The sequence below is a fragment of the Penicillium citrinum genome, assembly GCF_028827155.1.
Source record: "Penicillium citrinum strain IBT 23319 chromosome Unknown utg000001l:1.0-4955037.0:1.0-4956770.0, whole genome shotgun sequence".
In the NCBI taxonomy this organism is placed as follows: Eukaryota; Fungi; Ascomycota; class Eurotiomycetes; order Eurotiales; family Aspergillaceae; genus Penicillium; species Penicillium citrinum.
The window spans coordinates 368137-393379 of NW_026622686.1; the positions used below are offsets into that span (position 1 = coordinate 368137).

Here is a 25243-nt window from a genome sequence, read left to right on the forward strand (position 1 = left end):
TTGACAGCTGAATTGGTACAATGAAGGTACCCTCTCGACAATAGACGGACAGATATCTGTTATTCTACTATAGAACACCTGAGCTAGTTACGTGAAAAATAGTATCGACTTGAAAAGCAAAGGAAGAGTATTGACCATTATTGTCGTCAGGACATCGTGAGCTCATAGAAGTCGTATACAATAAAAGGACCAAGAATAACAGCGGAAGAAAAATAAGAGAAAACGAAGAGCAAGAGGGGAACAGAAAAAGAGAAGTCTTCGTCGTTATCAATGGTATCTATTTGTGACAGGTATCCAATGGAGTTTGCTGAACTGGACCAAATGAACAATGTTATCTTGGATGTTGACGTTGACACCAGGCGGAATTTGATACCCAGTGAAGCTTGTCACAGGTAATCCGATATCCGTCGCAAGATGATTGGATAATGCAATGTGATCGAAGCGGATCAAAGGGCCCGGAAAGAGTGATGGTCAATTTATCAGTCATGATTGCAGATACATGTCTTCTGCGAAGCTGTGAGCCGAAAATATCATGGTTTGCTGGTCTCCAAACAGGAAATATGATCTTGTCGGAATTCCTGCTAAGTTTTTCAAGAATGCAGATCTGGAAAGTTGATTCAGCATGTTCGATCCAATGTCTAGTGTCACGCCCGAGCTCGGTGTTGCTTTGCGAGTTACCGACCTCAATGGCAACTGTAAAGTTCTCACTGTTTATAGGAGCCCATCATCAGTCTGGTTCAGCAGCAATGTTTCCAAATCTGATCGTGGGGTCGGTGGCTGAAGTACAAGCGGTGTCAAGCAGATCCGCTGAGCCCAGCTTGTGGCTGATCAAATATAAAACCCGCGAGCAGAGAGTACTGGGAATACCTTCGAGTACTGGAGCCTCCCGGTATGCTGGAATAAAGAGCTTCCCCTCGTCGAACTTATAGAAGGAGTGTGGATGTCTGAGGTTTAAAGGGAGTCTGTTCTGTCGCTGGTGGAATGTATACTCGGCGACATTCCGAAACCAAAGATATACCCTTTGTTCTGTTTTGACTTGGTTGATGAATTCACTTTCGATTTTCCTCAGTTGGTCTGTATGATCAACGGAAGGCTTGAAGCGTCAAGAGAGATGAAACGGCATGCTTGCAATGTCGGATGAGTGGTCGTAGGTGGGGAGTGTAGTAGATATTGTGGAGGATGCTGATATAGGTTCTTCAAGAGGAGAAGAGAAAGCAGAACCAGAGGAAAGAAGCAGTTTCTTTATTGATTGTGGCATTTACAGTGAGAAGGTGCGTTGCTAAGAGGACGATGAAAGGCAAGATAGACGAGGTGAAGTTATGCTAGAACGAAGGATAAATACTTCGTAGACAGTGGCGTAGTATACAGCGGTATAACATCAATTTGACACCTTCAACTAGTCGTCTTACATACCGACTTCTGCTTCTATTACCATTCCGAAGACTTTGAACTGGTAGAAAGAACCGTAGAAAGAGCAGCACAAAGTCTGCACTATACTTCTATTATTGAATCACTACCAAAGGCTTTTGATTGGTCAGCTGATACATATTTCCATACAATGTGATCACAGTGACCAGAAATGCAAGGTGATAGTCATTGATCTTGAACAAGTCAAATTTCCAAACTAGCATCGCCCATGGGAAAAACAGATAAACGCTAATGGCACAATGTCTTTAACCTTTAATGGAGGACTTTGAAGACCTAGTCACCCAAATCGCCAACCTTCTCCCGTTAGATTGTGGCGGGTTGACGTGTAGGAGGATAATTAACAGTCTAGCTCACCAAGGCTGGTTCAGTCAGTGGTTAAATCTGTGGGATGAGTTCGCAATAAAGCATCTTGTTGCTTCTAATATGAGGAAAGAAAGGACATCTATTCTTCATCCTTCTCTGTTCTTATTTGATCTTTTTGGGACCCTGTCCCAATGATCGCTGAGGTGCTCTGCTGAGGTGATCAAAATCGGGTTGAGAATTGGATGTGAACTGGGAAAGCTGGATGAAAATGGCAAATCGAAAGTGGAGGCGTCAAGAAGGGCAGTAGACTGATAGCCCCTATTTCTATACCTAATATTCTTCGTTTCTCTTTCCAAAGTGATTGCACGTCAATAAGAACCTTAACGCTTTCTAGACCAACTGTGTATTCGTTGGAGATCCACCCTCACCAAACCAGGCCGAGCAGCGCCTCATAGACCAAATCGTCGATGTTCGTTTCGGCTTTTTTAGAATACTTGAAAATAGCATTATTTTAATGATAACCAATAGAAATACGAAAATATTGACTATACCAGAAATGTCTATTCGGAGCTTAGGCTACGCTCTTTGCTCCGAATATCGGCTATCTAGTCTTCAGACGCCCCAGACGACCATAGGAACATCGCCGTCCAACTTCTTTGTCGCGAGGAGGTTCCCAGGAACCTCCTTTCGATCATTCCAACTAGCCACAGCCACACTCTGGCTTTTCTCCAAGGCTAATGCCATCGTTTCAGGAGTAGCGCCAATATCGAAGCTCCGAAGGGACGAACCATACGCTGGAAACAAGCCAACAAATCTCACCTCGTCGAAAAGCCGTCCGTGAGTATCAGCACAAGAGAATATGGCAATTGAGTCATTTTTCTGGCCAAATGAATTGTCAAGACGATTGCTGACGACAATATGACTGTTCCTGGGCTGAAGTATTGATTTTTAATCATCCGCCTAAAACAGAAGCTGACGGAGCTCAGGAATATAACATACCGTGATACTAATCTCTGCGGTCTTAGATCCAGAAGGTGCTGTATGGTTCCCATAGGTGCTTCCTTCAAAGACCCGAGAGAACGCCATACCATGTTTATTGTAGGAGACACGGTAGCCGGTTAGTGTATTGCTGAGCTCATGCACAAGGTAAAAATACACATCTGAATCCGTGCTAATTGGCCCCTTAGGAGTCCAGAAAACGCCGTGTCTTGGGCCAGATCCCGGACTTGCAATAAATGGCTCAAGTGGCCGCAGGTAACCATTCATTGGGTTTATGTGATAAATTCGGATAATGTCGGCACCAAGATCAGGGACTAGAACGTATTGACCCGTAGGGTCGACTGTTACACCATGGGGGTGAGGAGCATCTTGTCGAGCGGCATTCGGACCAGGACCGGGCATCGAATAGGTAAACTCTTGCAGTTTCTCAAAGTGGCCATTAGTGCGGTTTACTGAACATGTTGAGACGGTGGACGTTTCGCTGCAGAAACCGAGATACATTAGCCTTCGAATGGAGATACTGGCTGTACTAGAAGCACTTACTAGTGAGCCACCACAAAGAAGTCATGACCAATTACTCCAGGTGCAGAGTATAAATTTGACATCACAGGCCCGGCGGTGGTATTCAGACGCTGTATCGTCTGAAGCGATCCATTTGAGTGACTTTTGAAAGATGTGATGCTGCCATTGGGAGCTCCGATAGCTTCGTTGAGACAATAGAGAATACTATTCTCTTTATCGAACATCAACCAAGATGGGCTGGAGCCACAGTCCTTTGATATTGAAAGAGCCGATATCCCTGGACTTCCCTCATGCACTTTCAAGTCCAACGAGTAGACCGAACCCCCATAGGAAGCCGCGTAAAGCCTCGAAGCTAAGGCAGTATTCCATAGGAAGGTTATAGCGACGCAGAGTTGAGATGCCTTCATAGTGAGCACTGTGGGGGACAAAAAGATAATTGTTCGAAAAGGCTTCAGTTTTACCCCCCCTTTCACCTATGTGGTGTAAAAGGGACAGTTGTGAATTGCTGAGCTCACCGAGATGACCCAACTTGCACAAGATAATCATACAACCTTGTTACCGCAATTTCCGCATTACTTCGTATTCTTCTTGGCATCAAACCTGATTTAATTGTCTTTCGTCAGTCAGTGATCCACATTCCCTATTAAACTGAACTCTAGCTTACCTTTCTTGGCTTGAGAATATCCAGAAAGCTGTTCTTGGCACCGATCCCGGCCAATCCTGTTGGCGCCACTCGGCATGCACTCGGCATGCCGAAGCCACATGGGCCGACTCGACTTCATCGCTAATTTGTCACTTTACTGAACTAGAACCAACGTATATTATGAATCATGCAAGATCTAGACCGTTGGTTACCTTGTTGCCCGTTCTTTACGCTAGGCTGCCAAGTTTGCAGCTTTCCTTGGAAATCATTATGCTGGATACTTCTTGGCACCGCATTTAAAGTTATGCCTAGACAAGATAACGTATAATGGCCCTGAGTAAGCCTGATGCTGTATTACTGAGATATTTGGTCTGGAACTATGTATCTTGGATTAGAATCCTAAGTGTTACGGCTCGTGGATCGTCATCAGCTACACCTACAACATAGCAATAGGGGTTGTAGGTATCTTATTTGCCAATCATTAGCGTCCACACGTCGATGTATGAGTTTGCTGTACTATATTGACATTGTAAAAGGGTGAATACAATAAACTGGGCCCTATCGTCAGCTTTCGTAATTTATCTTTTACTTCTATGATCATCTGACTGATGTTGCGAGGGCATTTAGCCTCCTCCAAACAGCATCGTTCCAACATGTGGCTCAAATATAGGCTGTTTTCTTCGTTTTAAAGACCAGGAAAGAGACATTTTGTAGAACACGAGGCCTTATGCAAGTTCAATTATACGGGCTGAGACACAAACCCTAAGAACGCATGCCAAAATCCCCAAAGTGTCAGTAAAGGATGAACTCTAGTTATTGGCCCATCTCGTCTTATCACTACCCACTGAGAAATTTACATGACTTCTACGATATCATAATACAATTATAGTGAAATTTGTCTTGGGTACTATAGTACTTGTCTTTCCGATTAATGTCACCGGTGTGCGTAGGTTCTCAGTGAGATATCGGACTGGGCGCCAAGATGATGATACTCTAGCCGAAAGTTTGATGATCTGCATGGACGTTGAGACCGGTATGATTGTAAGTGGCAGTTGAATATGAAGATCTCGAACTGTGTATCTAGTTTGAGGTTCAAAGGCGCGTGTCTGCATGACTTCCAATCATAGGTCAAAGGGGGATTGATGCGTATAGATTTGTCTATATAAACTTAATATACAATCGAATTCCAAGGCTTTGATCAACTTCGTTCCATCCAAGCGTCGTTTTTATCTTAGGGCTTTTACAGTCGATATGAAATTCGCAGCATCACTCTTTTTCTGTTTCGTCGCCGCTTGCACGGCTCAGTCCTACCTCCCTTCGGATCAGGTAGACATCCAGTCTCATCTTATTTCCGACCCCACAAAGGTCGCCGGAAAGGCATATGACTATGTCATTGCTGGAGGCGGACTGACTGGTCTCACCGTTGCTTCTAAACTCACCGAAAATTCCAATATCACAGTACTTGTGATCGAAAAGGGATTCTACGAGTCGAACGATGGACCGATAATCCAAAATCCCAACACGTACGGCAAGATCTTCGGCACCAATGTCGACCAGCAATTCGAGACCATCGAGATGGAGATCAACAATGAAACGATGCTCATTCGATCCGGCAAGGGGCTCGGAGGCTCTACACTGGTCAATGGAAATTCTTGGACTCGGCCTGATAAGGTGCAGATCGATTCTTGGGAGTCTGTCTTTGGCATGGATGGTTGGAATTGGGACAACTTGGTCGAATATATGAATGATGTTGAGGCTGCACGCCCACCTACTTCAGCCCAAATTGCCGCTGGACACTCTTTTGATCCTTCTTGCCATGGCTTCAATGGGACTGTCCATGCTGGCCCCCGTGACAACGGTCAGAGTTATTCACCTATTATGCGCGCTTTGATGAATGCCACCTCTTCTCTCGGCATCACTACCCAGGAGGACTTCTTCTGTGGTCACCCCCGAGGTGTCTCTATGATCTACAACAACCTTCATGAGGACCAAAATCGTGCCGATGCTGGTAGAGAGTGGCTCCTCCCCAACTATAAGCGTCCCAACTTGCATATCCTTACCGGACAGATGGCCGGGAAAGTCCTTTTTGACGAATCTGGTCTCAAAGCAATTGGTATAAATTTTGGAACCAATAAGGCTGTGAACTTCAATGTCACTGCTAAGCGTGAGGTCTTGTTGGCTGCTGGATCTTCTGTCTCGCCACTTATTCTGGAGTATTCCGGCATTGGGATGAAATCTGTACTTGACAATGCCGGTATTGGGCAGCGCCTCGAACTGCCTGTCGGAATCAACATGCAGGACCAGACCACAACTACCGTTCACTCGCGTGCAAAAGCTTCTGGTAAGGGTCAGGGCCAGGCAGTTTACTTCGCAAACTTCACAGAGACCTTCGGTGATCAAACTGACTACGCAACTGACCTCCTCAACACCAAGATTGACCAGTGGGCAGAGGAGACCGTTTCCCGTGGAGGTTTCCACAACGTGACGGCACTCAAGGTCCAGTATGAGAACTATCGCGACTGGCTTCTCAATGACGATGTTGCTTTCGCTGAACTCTTTATGGACACCGAGGGCAACATCAATTTCGATATCTGGGATTTGATTCCTTTCACACGAGGTTCCGTCCATGTTCTGAGTAGCGACCCGTACCTTTTCCAATATGCCAATGATCCAAAGTTCTTGCTCAATGAGCTAGATCTTCTCGGCCAGGCTGCGGCTACAAAGCTTGCTCGTGACCTTTCCTCGACAGGCACGATGAAAGAATATTTTGATGGTGAGACTCTTCCCGGATATAATCTGGACCAGGACGCAGGCGTCCAGGAATGGGAAGATTACATTAAACACAACTTCCGTCCCAACTACCATGCCGTGAGCACTTGTTCCATGATGACTCGGGAACTCGGTGGAGTGGTTGATGCTACGGCTAAGGTTTACGGCACTCAAGGCCTTCGCGTCATTGATGGGTCTATTCCTCCTACCCAGGTTTCTGCTCATGTCATGAATGTTTTCTATGCCATGGCACTGAAAATCTCCGATGCGATATTAGCAGACTATTAGACGAAGGTGGATTCGAGGCTGGAATTGCTTGTAATAAACAAGCTGCATTTCACAAATGATCTCCAAACCCAAGATCCTACAATCTTTGGTAGTCATGGTGGAGCGTTGAGAGGTAATTTCCCTTTTTAGACGTGACATTCGGCCTGGGTGGATTTCTCGGACCTCTCATAGCTGGAATGCTTGCAGGTTCATTCGAGATTTCTATCATGGTATTTGTATTAGATAAGTGCTTTATCTTATGTAGAATGAGAGAAGAAGAACATAAGACTAATTTTCGATAGCAATCCTGTGCTTTTTGGTTGCTGTTTCTTCTTTCTTTCTCAACAAATGAATGCCACCAGTATTTTCTTGACTGTCGCAAGAGAACTCTATAGGGAATACTTTGCGGAGAGTCACAAGCACATATTTAAATTACTACGAAAATAACCTGGCTCAATCCACACTACGTCTAGATGAATGGAAATGGAGTTTTCGATTCAATAATTTCACGTCTTTCCATCCATGAAGTGGAACTACAATTAGAGGTTACAGTCAAACTGTTTGACCCACAAAGGATGCCAGTCAGTTAAAATCCAGTCTCTATTACTGTCTACGTAGACACTTATCGTGCTCCTTCACTGAAGAATATGTAGTTCGGACTGGATCAGAGTGTGATGCAGGCGACCAGGCATCTCAATCGTTGACAGGTATCCGCAAAGGGCAAAAACCTCAACAAATGACAGGAAAAGGCTACACAAAGCAAAAAATAAAATAAAAAAAATGAAAACATACAACAGCAGGGATTCGCATGTGGTCACCCACCATACTACTAACCTGCCGGCGTGTGGCTTAAGTACGGCTGAGCGGACGGGAAGCCCTGTTCTCCACACCCTATGGTCGTATGTACTAGACGGTTAATGGTTTAGGTATATATTCTACGTATTTAGTAGCTGCCTAATGGACCACTGGCAAATCTCACAAGACAATGGATGCCACTATATTCTTAGCCTGGATTTCTAATGTTTTTGAAACAAGTTCTTGATTCATAATCTTGCTACAATCCAGCACATTGCCTAGATATCCATCAAGATAGAGATAATAGTGAGCTTGAAGGGTACTACTAGGATTAGTTATAGTCCTAGTAGTCCTGTTAGGACAATTACTGCTCCCACGGACTTACTGCGGCCTACTGTGTGAAACACCCTCCATATTGATGCTCGCGTACTTTGATAGGGCCAGGATGTGGATTTGTCAGCTTTAATGTGGGTTTGGGCAGCCTGAAACTATATTACGCATCCAAGCCCCTCCTTTCAACTTTTGACTCTAAACATTGAGAGCGACATATAACTTAACGATGATGGATACGATTAATCCCATAGATCCATCTTTTACGCCGAAGAAAGTGACATCTGCGTGCCAAAAATGCCGTGTTTTGAAGGTAAAATGCATTCGACCTACAGCGGGACAGCCTTGTAACAAGTACGCGACATTTCCCTTCCTAGTATTTCCCCTTAGGCTGATTCAATTAGATGTGCCAGATCAAAATCACAATGCATATTACCAGAGTTGAAACAGCGACCTCGGGTTTCACAACGAGCGAAACCGTAAGTGGCCATGAAAGGCCCTTTATTCAATGAACCAGTGTTGCTGACAACGGAGGGAGGAATGAAGACGACTAACTGATATTGAATCCAAACTCACCAATATCATCGGACTTCTTTCAAACTCAAGCGCTTCCACTGGCGGCGTCCAAGCTCCCGCCGATGTGGATGCCGGGCTCCCTGCAATTTCTGGATCTTTAAGTAACAGCCCATACCCAACAGCCGACTGGATGAGCCAAGGGTATCTAGGTTATCCACAATTCGATGAGGGCTTGAATACGACCTCAAACTATAATGGAACCGGAGATAAACTAAAGAGTCCCCAAGATTTGTCAACAACTTCGGAAACAGCTTGGATCACTGACTTGGGACTCAGTCCTGTCGTTATTGCGCATCTTTTAGACAGATTCCGCAGCATGGCATCCTATTTTCCTTTTGTGAGATTCTCCAATCACTGGAATGTGGCATCAATGGCCGAAGACCGCCCATTCCTATTACTTGCAGCTGTTGCTGTTGCTGCTTCATGTCACTGTCACCTTCAAGATGTTCTGATCAGGCAATTCAAAAAATCTCTCAGTCAGCGTGTTCTCATAGCTGGCGAGCAAGATCTAGATCTCCTCCAAGGATTACTTGTTCACATTGCATGGTAGGAAACCAGTTCCCAGCATACCATTTATCATGTCCATTTTTGGGAGCACTTGCAGACTTATCAATGCCAGGTTCCACTTCGACTTTGTTCCACGCAGTCAGCAAACCTACAGGTATTTACAAATCGCAATCAGCCTTGCAGTTGACCTTCGCCTCGATCAAAAAATTAGTGTTTTGCTTGATCAGCAATCCGAGCTAGGTGATGCGTATAACCTGGAATCATGCCGCGCTTATTTAGGTTGCTATTATATGTCTAGCGTGTACGACGCCATTCCTCGTCCAAATAACCGGAGAGGACCTTGAACTGATCTTATTAGAATAGCAATATCGTCTGGAAAGCCCAATAATCTCCGATTCCACAAAAACATGCTTCTATGTGCCATGATTCTGGAAAGCCAACCAGAGTTTGAGACGGACCTTTTAATATGCCCCGTGATCAAAGCGATCCAATTTGCCGAGGAAATCTGCGACACCTATCGGTCAGAAGGTACCTATGGCCCTCAGTTGCACATTCATGCCGAAAGATTCACGATGCGGTTTGAAGAATGGTGCTCATCTTTATCAACGGAAACTCGCAACGCAAGTAGGAACTTGTCGATCTATGGGTCCTCTATTTAGCTGATTCGATATTAACAGCATTACTGGTCAACGCTTACTATGCAGTCAAAATCCGAATCCAAGAAATGGGCTTGGTGTATTGTTATGGGCTGATAAGACCTCAACGTCGAAATGAACACGAAGACTCTACCATCTCATCTGTATCCCCAATGGTCATCAACAACCTTATCAAATGCGTCAGCTTCACAAAAGAATATCTCGATTACTTCATCGCCCTTCCTAGTGCAGATCTCAATAGCCTGCCATTTTCTGCATGGTATCAGGTTATCTTCACATTGTTCGTGCTGTACAGGCTGTCCGTGGGACTGCCAGAGGTACCAGAATGGAACGTGGAGATTGCACAACACACTGTGGATCTAATACATTACCTTGATTTGCTTTCATCTCAGATGAAAGCCATCCAGCCATCTGCAGATAGGCAATTGCCTACAAAAAGCCTCTTCTCGAGACTGCCCGAGATCATTGGAAATGTGAAAACTTCCTACACGTCAGTAAAAGAGAGTCACATGCACGATCATGATAGCCGGAATGCCCATCCCGAATTCCTTGCGTCCATTGAAAAGGCTTCATCTTCGCAGAGGCAGTACCGTTGCCCTGCATTGCGGTACTCGAGCCGCAACACCTTCCAGCCTCCGAGTCAGCCCATACTGCAAAGTGCTATCGCAACAGAAGTCCAGAGAATAGAATATGAGCAGCTTTGGGGTGATTTAATGTTGATGGGTACATTTCCTTCCATTGCAAATTCATCGTCTAGCGGTTTCTGATAAGCTATCTATACCCCGGATCTCAAATTTGCAAAACGACCCTTTCAGCATGAAAAATACATCAGATCTCCTTAGGAAAGACATGAGTGGAAATCTTGTTTCCGTTCGGATCATAGCGCTGAGGCAGAACATTGAAAATCCCATCAGCATCCCGCGGCTCATAATCAAGCGACAAAGCCGCCTGCGTAAGAAGATCTAGCCCATACGTCTTCTCAATCCAGTGGGCGACCATATCCATCCCCGCCACAGCTCCACTCCCAGTCCAAACATTGCCGTCAATAATCCACTTTTTCTCCATTGTCCACCGGACATTTGGGTATCTCTTCTTAACCCAATTGTACTCGAGGTTATTGACTGTAGCCCTCCTGCCGTCTAGAGCACCGGTGGCCGCAACAACCGCGGCCCCAGTGCAGGTCGTGAACAGTAGCTTGCCAGAGGCAACATGGCGGCGAATGAGATCCTGTAATTTTGGAGGAAGATTGGTCTTTGCAGGGATATCACCACCAATTATGAGGATATCCAATTCAGGGACATCGTCCACCGCGACTGTAGGCACCATTGTCACAAAGCTCGTAAGCAGGTGCACCGGCTCCAAGGTCTCTCCGATATGATGGAAAACGAATTCTGGTGCCTTTTCTAGGAGACTCGCATCCACGGGGGCGTAGTTATTAATACCCTCCAGGAGCTTCTTGCTCGCGGAATTGAGCAAATCGCAGGGTCCGATGACGTCGATCGTCTGGTAATCGTAGAGCGGGCAGCCGATTTGGATGGGAGCCATTTTTGTAGGAGTAATGATAAGTTGGGCAATAGTATGGCCGCTAGTAAATCAATTTCGTTTGTTGATAATTAACACTGATCCCAGTTTGTGGTGTTGTCCTTTTATACTTCCATCTTTTAGGATGCCGTAATCGCGGCGCGGGTCGTTTCTTGGCTCCGTCCTCCGTGGTCAACAATGAATAATCACGGCACGGGCAACAAAGTAACTCTATACTCCGTGACCTTGATTCGTCGATTTGAAATCTATATTGGAAGCCTCTAAGGATCTTGGTGACTATATCTTTTGTCAATGGGGAGATAACTAGCGCAATAGGAAATGGCTGTCCTGTCAACTACTACACTTGTGACTACTATAAAGCAAACTTTTATCATCGATCATATATCAATATAACCCTATTTTCATTTCATCACATTGACGTCCCAGCCATCTCTGATCTTTCTCTTTATCAATAAGCTATACCTCGCAGTGGGAATGGTATTGACAATGCTAAGCCAGATATGTCGCCCGAAATACTCAGGGAACGGGCAGCTCTAGAGAGACCACAGGCAAGCACTGAACGGAGCAAGTGTTTGCCGAGACGGTACTGGCCGCATATATGCCATAGGCATCCACCTCAAACAATCGTATCATCTTTTGAAATATCTCAATTCTTTCGTCGTTTTTTTATTCATGTTTGATTCTGTTTGCTAATTTAAGCAGCTAGATTACCCCCCGGTTAGGTCTTGAAGAACCGATGTGTCTTAATACTGCGCAGGCCACTAGATCCATTTTTTGCGTCCAAACGCAAAAGCTCATAAGCATCTTCGTTTCCCGTCAAATGAGCAATATCACCCAGCCGTTCACCACTTTCGGATTTTGCATCCGGTGAGGCTCCATTTTTGAGCAAAGTTTGTACTATGGCCGTATTGTTTCCGGGCGAGGCAGACCACAAGGTGGTGCGACCTTTTGTGTCTTTTGCATCTATTTCACAACTTTTTGAAACGATGATTTTCACTACAACTTCGAAGCCACTTGAAGCCGCTAAGTATATTGGCGTTCGGCCGTCTTTATTCCTTACGTTTATACCGCAGCCACCAAGTATGAGCGCCTTAAACGTGTTTTCATTTCCCTTGGTAGCGACGTGTGTCAGGGCTGTTTGACCGTTCCCATCTGCCACATTGATTGCCGCACATTTATAAAGCAAAGCTTCCAATGTACTCTGATGGCCATTAGCAGCGGCATACATCAATGCTGTCATGTCTGATTCACCACCCTGCGAGTTGGCAGTTGCCCCTGCGTCTAACAGTTCATTTACTGTACCTCCATGGCCATTCATAGCGGCGTACATCAATCCTGTTATATGGAATTTATCTGTAGACTCGGGAGATGGCCCCATATTCAAAAGAAGCCACATTGCGGCGGTATGGCTATATCGAGCAGCCAACAACAATGGCGTCCGGCCAAGATCGTCTCGACTGTTCACTGCTGCACCTCTCTGGATTAAATATCTCGCTGTAGATGTTCTGCCTGATACAGCTGCCAGTGAGAGACAGGTCCCAGCGGATAGATCTTTCACATCCACTTGCTTCTTGTGGATTCATCCTGGATATACGTTGGCACGACTCGGCATATCTACCCAAATGTCACTCCATGTTAGTACCAACCACATATGATCAACCCTCCCCACTTCTGTTGCATCGTATAAAGCGTATGCGTTCTCAAATTGCACGATCCATGAGATCTTTTGCCGAGAGTATTCCTCTGGATTTGGCTGATTGAGCGATCCCGATCGTGTAAGCTTGATTTTCCGCATATGAGCTGTTTTCCGTGTCTGTATGCATACCTTTCTCGCCGAGTATTGAGATAGCCTCCAGTCTTTCAGTGAAACGAGTCTAGTCTCCTCTGGTCGAACCCTTCGGAATTGTCCCATATCCATGTTCAGGTCCCTCACGAGGATGGCAATATACTTGTCATCTTCCTCGCCGGCATTTCTGCAATGTAGAAGTGCCATTCCGAGGCCCCGCATGTCGATTCCACTAGAACGAACTTCTAGATGAGCCCCTCACCATTTAGAGTGACAGGACTGACACGATTCATGAACGGACTGCAAAGCACAGTGTTTTGGCAGTAAAGAAATGCACTGGGAGACGTCGCTAGTAGCCCGTCGTTATCTCGAGTTTCCCACGCAAACAGACTGTGGTCATCCGAAATACGCATGATCTCCTCCTGAAGTCTGATAAAGGTATTTTCTCTTTCCCCATATACCCAAGGCATTTTGGCGCCAAAAAGGCCCATCAAAGAGTATGCACGATCCTCAATTCGCGTTTTTCTCTTTTTGCAGCCAATGACATTCTTTGTACTATGCTGAATTCACTAAGATCTTTTTCCAGCAGAAGAACACTAAGTGGTATACTTGTACAGTCTGCTATGCATCTTTGCATATCATCATATTTTATTTCCATCCAAGACTCATCCTAGAACATGAGAACTGGCGGCGAAACCAGTTCTTGTAATGTTCATTCCCTGGAGAACCATCTGCTTTTTTGGAAAGACCTTTTTGATGGGACGTCAGCGAGATAAACATAGCATACCTCGGCCTCTTCATACCAGCGGTACATGGAGTTAATGGCGATAATGGCGGGAACCCTCTGCGCGACCTGGAACCCCTGCAAAATTTGACCATAAAGGTCTAATGTCACTTGTTTACCAAGAATCCTGCAACCGAATTGTGTATCTAGGATATTTTAAGTCGAAGCAACACGCAAAAATCAAATACATGTCTCTCTTTTTTAATTCCACGCGTCAAATCTGACGGTGTATGATTGATCTTACAATCTTATTTGATTGGGAATCTGTTTCCTTAAGAGGCTATATCCACACACAAAGGAGAGAAGAAGATAATAGATGAAACTAACTGGACAAAGAGCTACCCAAATGGGCGCTATGGAGGATTAGACCCTAAACCCTAGCTCATCATCATCATAATAAAAGCTACTTTTGCGCGCTTCACAATGCATATTCAATTTCATTCTTCATCAGAACAAGAATGGCCTGAACTTGATTTGGGTCTCTGTCCAGATTTAAGGCTGTCAAATTGCCCTCGAAATCCTCAAGATCATCAGAACTGTTCCTAAGACTGTGCAATTTGGCATACTAAGCCCGTCGACTCAACAAAAACAAAAAAAAAAAACATACAACAGCAGGGATTCGCATGTGGTCACCCACCATACTACTAACCTGCCGGCGTGTGGCTTAAGTACGGCTGAGCGGACGGGAAGCCCTGTTCTCCACACCCTATGGTCGTATGTATTAGCTTAGAAATGAGTTAGGGCTAAGTAGATGCATGGTGGCTGGAACTGTAAGGGTGCGCAATAAACAAGGTGATAATGAGGTGTGTACGGGTGACTTAGAGTGATCTATATCCGGCCCTTTTCAGCTGGGGTATCCATGCACTTTAAAATTCCCGTGCTTGACTACGGCGCCCTCCCTTTTTGATCGACTCTGAGGATTTCAGGGACAAGATCGAGCAGAAAATTCGAAAAACATTGTCAAAACAAATAACATGGTACAAATCCATCGGTATTAAGGCTTATCTCAATCTATGCATCTGTTTGCCACGGTTGACTATTGGCCATTAACCATCGGTCAACAGATTTCATCCACATGCTCGGTTGTAGTCAACTGATGTACAACTGCAACTGTAATACGATATGCAGTCTTCGCCGTAATTCTCCTAAGACAGCACGGTGAAAACATGCGAGTCGCAAAGGTCATGGTAGAGAAGAGAACCTAGGCATTAGAATTAAGGAAAAGGAATGCTGTGAATTGGTCTCCAGTAACAAAACTGTGGCGTTAATGCCGAGTTCGCCATCATAATATCTAATAGATCGGATTTTCGCCACTGGAATATGTACGGAACGGAGCCGAGCTGGGGATATCTTCCTGGGATGAGTCAATTAATATCAAGTATCTTGTGATACCCCAAGTCTCTTCCCTACACTCTATTCTTGTCGACATATTGACTAATTGGAAGGCTCCTTTGCGCGACTATTCCTCCTAGACTGAAGTCCTATTTCTCTCTATATATGTTCACTTATACTAAAAGACTCTCAAGCTTCCTTGACTTCAAACCTTTCCAGTCAGTCATATATATATATATATATATATATCAGATTTCATATTATGTATAAAACATGCAATGTGGATCAACACCAGAAATCGACTTGTCTTGGAGGAAGAAGAGCACTTGCGTGAACTAGGAAAGAACGACCAGTATGGATTCATGAATTCTCCTTCCATTTCTTATCCCGGCGTGCCTTCCTCGCGGTCCTCCACTGCGATTTTATTGACCTTTTTCCTTTTCTGGCTTGGCGGGAATAAAATCAGTCACAATCCTTTTATCGGCAGTGAAAAGGCAAAACCGGCCCGTACAAACTCCAAACTTGAGGAGATGATCCTATCGCATGCCGTCAGCATTGATGGCTTCAGCGATGTCCTCAGTACCTTACAAGGAGGAAACCACCATCGGGAGAACAACATGCCCGACGCGAAGAAGGCCGAGAGTTTCTCCGAGAATAGATTTGCTCTGTTGGCTGCGGATGATGCCGTTGAAAGCGATCAAGTGGAGAACACTGAATTGAGCGAAAAGCTAGATGGAAGAGACAATTCCCCGGAAAGACAGAACGAAGAAGAAGAGACGTGTGAACAAACAGGTCACAACCTAGATCGCAGTCTCCCAGCGAGACTTTGGGCAGTGAAGCCACCTCCAATGCCTCGACACTGCTGACCGAACGCTCTTGATGATTGAAACCATGTATTCTACACTACCTGCATTTTTGGCAACGGAGTTTTGGAGTCAAAACTGTGAAATATCTTATGTTTCTGCGAGTTCTACTTTGTTTGAAGAGGACTGAAATTTGTGACACAATTGACAAAACTGACATGACAGATCTATACAAGTCAAATCGATCATGCTGCTTCGTGCCCGTGGCCATTCGGCCAGGGCGTTTCAAATGCAACATTCCTTACCTGCTGGCTTAGATACTAGAGCATGCATACATGGACCTGTAAAGCTTATTCTGATACGCATCGGAGATGGTTCGGCCCAACTTGTGAATCTAAATTGACACCCTATGCTGATTGGAATGAAGAACATGAACATGAAAGTCCTGGTCGATGCATCATTTGAAGTCAAAACAGAGCTTGACTAACTCCCATGGTTAGTTAATTCAAGACTAGCTGAGATAGTCGTTCAAGTGCTGACCGGATATTAACTTGCGCACCGCAGGAACTGGACGGAAACCAAACAGAGTGTAGGCACGACTTATACATCCAAAGGCCACTCGGTGAAGACCTAAAACGCTATTTTGTTTTATAACCTCAATTGATCGCAGAATAAGATCATATCATTTCCTGCATTGAAGATTTTCGAATTATAGGCTACTGACCGCATGCATCTATTCTCTTGAATATTAAATATGTGAATAAATTTTATTTTGAATAGAAGAGCAAGCGAGTGTGTAGAGGTTTGACAGTGGGAGTTGCCGATCATTCCAACCAGGAGAACAACACTTTGTAGAAAGCCTTGGGGTCCTGAAGAAAAGGAGCATGACCCAATCCGGGGAACATATGGAAAGTGCAGTTGGGAATCAAGGCTGCTGCTGCTGGACCTAGGGTGGAATAGTCACCCAACTTCTTAGCAACATCTGCAGATGACCATGCTTTACCAAGGGCTGTGATGTCGTTCTCGCCAACCATCAGATAAGTCCGTGTCTTGAGGTTAGGCAGTTGGTAGATGATAGGCTGGCTGAGTAACGCATCAGTAACAAGCGCCATCACATAGGCGTAGTCCGAGCCATAATCACCAGCGTAGATGTTGGCTAGCATTTCGACCCAAGTATCGTACTCGGGCTTCCAGGAAGCGCCATGGAAGTAACTAGCCGCCTCGTACTCCTTGAGCGTGGTGAAGTTCTGCGTGACTTGCGATTCGTAGGAGGCGTCAACAGAGAGGAAAGGTACGCCCTTGGCAACCCAATCTTCAAGACCCAGTGGATCGACTAGGAAGAGCTGATTGACTGTCTCGGGATACATGAGACCATAGCGTGCGGCAATCATACCACCCATCGAATGTCCAACGAATGTAGCTTTCTCGATTCCCAGTGCTGTGAGAAGACTGTTGATATTCAATGCCTGCTGATGCACATTGTAGGAGTATCCCTGGGGTTTGCTAGACTTGCAAAACCCAATATCATCAGGTAGAATCACCCGGTAGCCAGCAGCCGATAATTTGCGCGCGGTGGCAGACCAAGTAACTCCGCAGAAGTTTCCACCGTGAAGGAGGACAGCGACCTTCTCTTCTTTGTGCTTTCTGTGAGGTGGGACGTCCATGAATGCCATTGACAGGTTTTGACGCTGATTGTAGAAGTTGAATAGCTTCACGGGCCATGGGTAGCGATAGTCTGATCCGTGTAGGTTCTTTGGTACGGGCCCATGGTAGATGGTGCCAATTGGGTCGGGGGATTGTGCGGAGCTGACCACCGCGCACGATAGGATCGTCGAGGCGATGCTGAAGATTGATGTGATCTTCATTGTGCGATAATTCTGCTTGGAGATCTCCCTCAGGTACAAAAATGAAGAGATGGCGGGATGTTGGAGAGTGAGGGGATGGAGGATAAAAGGCAGAGAACAAGGAGAATGACTAAATCGTAGAGTTATTCAATTCCCGTGATGTAAACAATTATTTATGTACTCCGTAGCTTCCCAGCACTAAGGAATAGCCGGGCTTCCTACTAATCAAAGACTGACCCACTTAGACTTCAAATGGAATGCGTTTAGCTCTCGGAGGAGCAATTGAGCACCGACGTTCTGCGATTGAATGAACGAGCAATTGATTAGAAATTGCTATGCAAGGCGCACGAAAAACAATCTATTGATTTTTGATCTTGAGTTCTCAGGATACTCAATAATCCTTTGACGCACATCAAATCGAGTAAATACCAATTCAGAAATGGCTGGAGTACCTGCAGCGAGACTCGGAATGTCTTAGTATCATATAGGAGTAGATGCGGGGGCCACGGAGTTGCAAAAGCATTTCTACTAATTTTGAACATATCCTCGAGCATCGCTTGGTAAAAGTATATCAGATGGAAGCCAATGTAATTGGTATTAAGCTAAATCGGTGTCTATTCCATTGGCGCCATTTACGGATAATTCGGATGTGAAAGCAAATGACTCTAAGCAACCAGGCTGAGGCTTCCCCAGCAAAAAGCACGGAGCATCAAAAGGCGATGCAAAGAGCGTTCGCATTGCATACAGCCGAGATCATGCATTTTTAATTTGTTTCCGCGCGACCGGACCTACCAAGTACACCTGATTCTACTTTTAGCCCCACAAACAAAGCCATTTAATCAAATGCCATTGTAACCTTACAGACGCTAAGACGTGATAGGTGTAGTTCGTGGCTTGTCAGGTACTTTCTACCAGGGCTAGCTTTGGACAATATGCACCTAGATCCTTCGCCTGGTTTTAGACTCGTTAGTAGCTCTGTTCATATAGTTGTGGCTTGAAAAAGACAGGACTCCGATACTCCGGGACTCAAAAGGAAATTGACGAGGCTCCGTCGGGCTTACGATGAGACGGTGAATCCTACTGAATGGAATCCCTGTCTAGTATCTGTACTGCTAATTCGCTCGAGACCATATTAGTGCTATCTGAAATCATTACGGAGTAAAGTAACTTATGACCAGGATTATATTAAATATACATACTTGACGAAGCCCTGTCGTTAGTTGGGTTTTTTCAACTTCAAGACTAATATGTAGTTTCGCATCAGTCTACGATTACTCGGCCATATAACTTGGGGCTGGTCTGAATATTAGCGATGCCAGGGAATCTCCCAGGTCCAAGCAAAGCCTTGGATATTCAAATTCCATGTATCGTCTTCCTGGTCTTGACACCGGCCTTTGTCGCGATTCGGGTATGGTCTCGAGTGAATTCGAAGTCAGGTCTAGGGTGGGATGACTGGACTATTTTGTTATCGACTGTGAGTTCTCTGCGCAATGCATAAGGATACCTAATTGTGCTCTGATCACACACGCTGATGTACTATTAAGGTTTTTGCTATCATAGTCATGGCCTTCATGTTGGCTTCTTGCACTTACGGCTTTGGTCAACATATTGCAAACCTCACGAAGGAAAATAAAGCAAAGACCCTAAAGGTAAGGGACCTTCAGATTTTGCTACCGTTCAAGAGCCCTCCCTCAATTTGCGTCCATATCAGAAACTGATATTTCTTTTCACCTCAAGTTATTTTTCATTAGTCAAGCCTTCTACAAGCTCACGATGAACATGACCAAAATGTCCATATTGATGCTCTACCTACGCATTTTCATCCAACGATGGTTCCGAATAATATGCTACATCCTGTTGTGTATCATTGCCTCGTACATGATAGCAGCATTCTTTGCTTCAATATTCCAGTGCATACCGGTGGCGAGGGCCTGGAACAAGACTATACCGGGATCTTGCATTGATATTACAGCTAATTGGTATGCTAATGCTGGTTTCTCGATCGCTACCGATATCATCATCCTAGCTCTTCCGATGTATCCGATTTACAATTCGAAGATTGTACTGGGTAGGAAAATTGCCTTGATGTGTGTCTTTGCTCTTGGTGCCTTGTGAGTTCGAATCATCATTAAATGTCTTGAGATCAAGCTAATCAATGGTATCCAGTGTTGCTGTCACCAGTATCATTCGCATGCAAACACTCGACTTTTCGTCCAAGAGCCCGGACACTACCTGTGAGTTCCATTGCCCCACTAAACCATCCCTTGTTTTCGCAAGTACTTACAATATTGCTTACTAGACGACTTAACCTCGTCAATCTGGACCATGATTGAAGAGAATATGGCCATAATATGCGCCTGCCTCCCGATGATGTGGGCTCCACTTGCAAAACTCTTCCCTTCTCTATTCTCTTCAACGCAATGGACGACAAGTAGCCATGGCTCGGGAACAAGGGGTACAGAATCCAATGCGAATTCACGATCACGAAGCAAATGGGCCCAACTTGATGGGAACTCTGATCATGCTACGACGAGTATCAGTATGAAGCCCGTCAGCGATGGCCAACCTCGTCTCTCCGAAGACAGTATAGGTCATATACTCTCACCCACGGGGCCGCCTCATGATGGAGAAGTCAAGTACCGAGATTTAAAGGGCATCACGAAGGTTACAGAATATTATGTTTCTTATAGTAGGATGAGTTCAAGGCCGCGAAATTGGGAGAAATAATACTTACAGTGCACTTTATTGTGGAGATCATCTTATGATGCAGAGGGCGGTGATCAATGGAGGAGGCTGCTGTAACGGACCCAGAACATAGCACCAATCCTAATACCCACTTTATGAGTTGAATAATAATAAGTATAGGTTGCTTCAAACTAGATAGCCTCCAACTGGTGGCATTCGTTGGCTACCCCAGGCCTAATATTTTCCTTCCAAGAAGAAGATATGCCGCTGTAGGCCGTATACTACTGTTACATGGTAACTATTATGATATACCTAATGTCTATTCCGTCATGGCCCACTCGCAGAGTTCAAATTTTATGCATACAATATGCGAGTGGTGTGGTCTTCAGAGGCCACAATGCTGAATTTGAAGCAACCTTGCGCAGCAAATAATCCCTTCGAGAGGTAAAATAAGGCATCAGTAATCTTGCTGGGCAGGTATTCCGCCTTAAGAATCGGGGTTGAGGGAGTGAGATTCTTCCTCGTCTGTCTTTTTGGTCTTTTTCCGACATCATCACCATTACCATAACCATCACCAACACCACCCATGGACATGTAACCATGAAGGATTTTCAAAGGTACATCACCTAACAGCACAATCTTTGGGAATGGCTTTTGCAAACGTCAAGCCTAGGTAATATCTCGAGACATGACTTGCCTTTCTGGAAATGAAATACAGATTGTTGATTTGGGTTTAACTCTTCTGTCTCCTGTGTCTCAGATTGTTCCGGGTTTTTTTTTCCGGAGCTCCGCCTTCAGGATAGAGCCTATATAAGCAGCATATGTGACACTATGGATAATTAGTTAGTTTGAATTTGTTCGATTGCCCTTACATGTCTGGATATTGGCTCTATTCGCGAGTTACTATCGGTTCTATCAAGTCTGCTTCTATTCACATGTGGTTCTGATATCATCCCCTATACTTAAATCTTAATTATCTCACACTGGGGCCGTATTTAGGGCTTTGAGGCTGGTCTTTTACATAACAAATCTTGTACTTAGAAATCTCAGACCGGCTCGGAATACAGTTGACTATACATATTCAGCATTGCGCAGCCAATTGACACAATTGCAAAACCATCGGTACAACCACCGTCAAGGCTACAAGACAACCTAAACTATAACACAGGAGGTCATTGCATAACCTGCGCCAGAGTTATTAGACCGTGGCCGAACTTGGGGTTCACTGGCCCCCAAGGCTATAAGGTGAGTCCAGCCACTACAAGACATCATGCATTCCCAAGCAAAAACACATCCTCGGCCAATTGCCTTGAGGGCCCACCAGATTCCTCGAGGAATCCGACAAAATCCAACCATAATTGCAAAAATCATTTTGCAAAAACCATTCCCAACTCCTTTCATGCCATGATCATCCTTATTGTCATTATACCAAATTAAAAAATTGCCCACTTTCTCGGTGAGAGTCAAAAAAGCGTCTGCCCCTACCAGCCACTGCGTCCAAGGAGGAAGGTTAAACTTGTCTATTATCACGCAGTTAGCACTCCATTTCTTAGCTTGAGCTGTTCCCTCATCGCAATGTTCTCATCTACACCCCAGATAATATTTTCGAGCATCTTATGTGCCACATAGAAGGAGATAAATGTTGATAATATGGTTCATAAATATTCCATTCTTCAGGCTGATATAAAATATACTAAGGACGCAGCTATCTCTATGAATTCACTTACGCTCTCCGGATGTTTGGAGGGAGACCGAGGTTGTGGCCGGGTTAGAGGAGGTCGAGTTCTGGTGCTCAGTGGTCAAATTCTGCAGACCATTAACCGGCATGCCCTATAAAATCGTCAATTCAATAATCATGACCGAACAGTCAATATATACTGCAGGCACGGATGGACTATGGGCCCATCTGCATGCAGTGTCGACGTGGTTGATTCATGGATCGACTTTCGGGAGCATGGCTCTGTTTGACGCAGAGTAAACTGGCGCGAAGCTCTAATACCATCTCTGCAATTTCCATGTGGCACCAGAGCTGTTCTGAGTGAAAACAGCGGATATACACCAGATCATTTGAGTATGGAACTGAATGATGCGTCAAGTGCTGGATAGCTGGGAAATTGACTGAAGACCACTGGCAACGAGTAGAAGGCAATGGAATATAAAGGTTTCTAGACCACCAGGTCTGCGATTGTCCTCTGTCAAATAGGCATGACACATTTACTTTGAGCTGACTCAGGTCGGGTGAAATACCTTGTAGAGCAGTGGCATTGTGTTGCAGTTGATCCGGAGGATTCAGAGATCCATTGTATATTCACAGAAATGGGGTTCTGGAAATAGTTTGATGTACAAGAAACGAACTTGGGGGGGAGGGATCAGATGATAGCATCTAACATTGATGTCAATGAATAAGAGAGAATTCCCAGTTATGACACAATAATCAGTATGGTCTCATCAGCCAGGCCAATGTCATCAAATATGTTTTCTTTGAAGCAGCACACTATTCAATAAAGAGATCGGGTCACGAATAAAAAGGTTTTCCAGTGCATTCAGAGAGTTATGAGGTAAAATGGCATTTTTGTTCTGTCATCGCGATTTATTGAGACTCATGGGTAAAAATGAAATTCACGAATCAATGTCAGGAACAGTGTTCAAGCGCGGTGCTACCATTCGCCAGGGGAACCCAGTGAGAGCATTTGCCGGTGGAGTTTGCCGCGGATAATCGTGTGCGCATTCGTGCGATCGCTTGGACGGGTTGTCGGCAATCTTCACGGTTCTGCGATGCTAATGGAACAAGCCACGAAGAAATCATCTTGGCCAAATGTGCAGCCATAGAAACATCGCACCACATATACAGATGGAGTCCATCCGCGTCAATAAAGAGCAACTTACCTGGGCAAGGACAATGAAGTGAGAGAGGGGGGGGGGGGGAGAGAAGCCAGGTGGCTTCGATTGGCCATTGTAGCGGCAGAAGATGTGTGTGTGTGTGTGTGTCTCTGTGTGTGTTTGATTAGTTTCACTTAGTATTGAGAGAGCAGAAGAAAAAAAAGTGGGAGTTGAAACCATCGTGGACATTTGTATACCTAGTCGTTACTTCTTTCTCTATGTGCCAAACTACGATCCTCTTATATTTGGATCCCCTATTTAATTTTATTGCTTGATTATCAGTTTAGTTACTAATCTAGATATCGAGCTTTTGATACCCCTACCTTAAGCTAATTCGGAACCCTCTGTCACTTTGCTATAGAATTGCCAAATCGGACGTGGAAACAAATGAACCTTCAAGTTTTCGATATTCGTATAGCAATTGTAGACAAGCGCGCATGCCAAGAACAGCAGAAATCTCGAATTTAGTTCCAGCTCTATTGAGACATGTGTATTGACCATAGAGCACTCCACTCGTCAAAAGACATATTAGGCATAATACCTCTAGATCGTAGTTGCTGGTCCCGTCAGCATCTTCAAGACTATAGAGCTCTTGAAGTAAGCTTCTCAAGTAAATTCTCTCTTCCTTTCCTTTGAAAGCTCTTGGTATGGGATATACCAACCCATCACTCTGTTTAGACGGATAAAAGGTTTTGCTTTTTGATATTTGCCTTTGGTTAAATAGGACAGATTGCGAATTTGTAATCGCTCGAGCGGCTCGGGATCTTGGTTTTCATAGCAAAACCGTGGATTTTTGGTCATCATAGACTGGGGAAGCTGTTCCGGACGAGGAGCTGAGGACCAACTCACACGGATTCTCCATAAAGGATCTTCGTGGTCGAGACCAGGGCCGAGATTAATCCATCTTGTCATAATCAGAGCAATCTTAGATTCAATTGGTGATATTTCAATCAGACAAACTGTATTACATCTGGAACAGGTGTAGTTAATGTGTGGATCTTTTCTAGTACCTGCTAGAAAACTTGAATGCACTAGATAGGCATTTAGTGTATCCAAGTCAGATATTTTGCTCGAAAGTTTGATATGTAAACAGATATTGTAAATGCTGATTGGATTTGATTCTGGAACAACTTTTGAATCTTCCCATCTGTCAAAAAGTATTATATCTTGCATTCTAATATGAAGACCGAGAGGTTCAGAGCATATCTGTGCTTCTATCGAGAATAAAGTAGGTATAAAAGGACTGATTTTCGGTGGAAACCAAGGAATAGTTCGTAAAGGATGAAGATAGAAACGAATTTGCGTATAAGATAAAGATTCAGGATGGATACCAGCTATTGGACCGAATCGATACCTTCTCATCGCAAGTTTAAGCTGGTGATGGGAAATACGGTTCCGTGAATGGGTAAAATGGATATGGGTTGCTAGACTCATTGTTGTACCTGCACTAACTTCTTTCCACCATGCAAAACCTTTGTAATCACATGGAAGTCTGCAAGTCTTCTTGTACACTGGTCCACTTAGTCCAAAGCTTTCAGATCCGTCATACTGATGGAGCCTTTGACAAAAATAACAAGCAAACTATTTAGGCAGATCTCTTTCCAGCCGGGCTAGAATCGATAATTTGTCGGCCCTGGCAAGTACTGTAGACATACGAGAACGAGAAGAATATCCGTAGTATCTGGAAGATAGTCTATAGAGTTGTCGATTGCAGAGAGACAGACATTTGAGATCAACAAATGGAAGCAAGTCAAAGATCTTCAATAATAGATCGGATGGGAGGCCGGGTAAT

At 44.7% G+C, this 25243-nt stretch overlaps 9 protein-coding genes across 9 annotated transcripts; 4 read left to right on the forward strand and 5 right to left on the reverse strand.

Moving 5' to 3' along the window:
* Positions 1–2343: 2343 nt before the first annotated feature.
* On the reverse strand, positions 2344–3659 carry N7469_000146 (uncharacterized protein; the record flags this gene model as incomplete). The annotated part of the gene is made up of 3 exons (XM_056639066.1): positions 2344–2664; positions 2731–3211; positions 3274–3659. 3 exons carry the CDS (start codon positions 3657–3659, stop codon positions 2344–2346), a joined length of 1188 nt encoding a protein of 395 aa, XP_056504823.1.
* Positions 3660–5146: 1487 nt separating this feature from the next.
* N7469_000147 (GMC family oxidoreductase) lies at positions 5147–6952 on the forward strand (the record flags this gene model as incomplete). Its single annotated transcript, XM_056639067.1, has 1 exon — positions 5147–6952. The coding sequence occupies one exon, from the start codon at positions 5147–5149 to the stop codon at positions 6950–6952; it is 1806 nt and encodes a 601-aa protein (XP_056504824.1).
* Positions 6953–8603: 1651 nt separating this feature from the next.
* On the forward strand, positions 8604–10562 carry N7469_000148 (fungal specific transcription factor domain-containing protein; the record flags this gene model as incomplete). The annotated part of the gene is made up of 4 exons (XM_056639068.1): positions 8604–9178; positions 9252–9440; positions 9498–9763; positions 9817–10562. Coding segments are annotated over 4 exons (1776 nt in total), but the record flags the coding sequence as incomplete, so codon positions are not given.
* Positions 10563–10623: 61 nt separating this feature from the next.
* N7469_000149 (class I glutamine amidotransferase-like protein) lies at positions 10624–11340 on the reverse strand (the record flags this gene model as incomplete). The annotated part of the gene is made up of 1 exon (XM_056639069.1): positions 10624–11340. The coding sequence occupies one exon, from the start codon at positions 11338–11340 to the stop codon at positions 10624–10626; it is 717 nt and encodes a 238-aa protein (XP_056504826.1).
* A 715-nt stretch (positions 11341–12055) lies between these two features.
* N7469_000150 (ankyrin repeat domain-containing protein) lies at positions 12056–12733 on the reverse strand (the record flags this gene model as incomplete). Its single annotated transcript, XM_056639070.1, has 1 exon — positions 12056–12733. One exon carries the CDS (start codon positions 12731–12733, stop codon positions 12056–12058), a length of 678 nt encoding a protein of 225 aa, XP_056504827.1.
* A 2784-nt stretch (positions 12734–15517) lies between these two features.
* On the forward strand, positions 15518–16105 carry N7469_000151 (uncharacterized protein; the record flags this gene model as incomplete). Its single annotated transcript, XM_056639071.1, has 1 exon — positions 15518–16105. The coding sequence occupies one exon, from the start codon at positions 15518–15520 to the stop codon at positions 16103–16105; it is 588 nt and encodes a 195-aa protein (XP_056504828.1).
* Positions 16106–16866: 761 nt separating this feature from the next.
* N7469_000152 (alpha/beta fold hydrolase) lies at positions 16867–17907 on the reverse strand (the record flags this gene model as incomplete). The annotated part of the gene is made up of 1 exon (XM_056639072.1): positions 16867–17907. The coding sequence occupies one exon, from the start codon at positions 17905–17907 to the stop codon at positions 16867–16869; it is 1041 nt and encodes a 346-aa protein (XP_056504829.1).
* A 1291-nt stretch (positions 17908–19198) lies between these two features.
* Positions 19199–20613, forward strand: N7469_000153 (uncharacterized protein; the record flags this gene model as incomplete). The annotated part of the gene is made up of 5 exons (XM_056639073.1): positions 19199–19360; positions 19431–19535; positions 19624–19997; positions 20053–20120; positions 20186–20613. 5 exons carry the CDS (start codon positions 19199–19201, stop codon positions 20611–20613), a joined length of 1137 nt encoding a protein of 378 aa, XP_056504830.1.
* Positions 20614–20925: 312 nt separating this feature from the next.
* N7469_000154 (uncharacterized protein) lies at positions 20926–21159 on the reverse strand (the record flags this gene model as incomplete). Its single annotated transcript, XM_056639074.1, has 1 exon — positions 20926–21159. The coding sequence occupies one exon, from the start codon at positions 21157–21159 to the stop codon at positions 20926–20928; it is 234 nt and encodes a 77-aa protein (XP_056504831.1).
* Positions 21160–25243: the final 4084 nt, after the last annotated feature.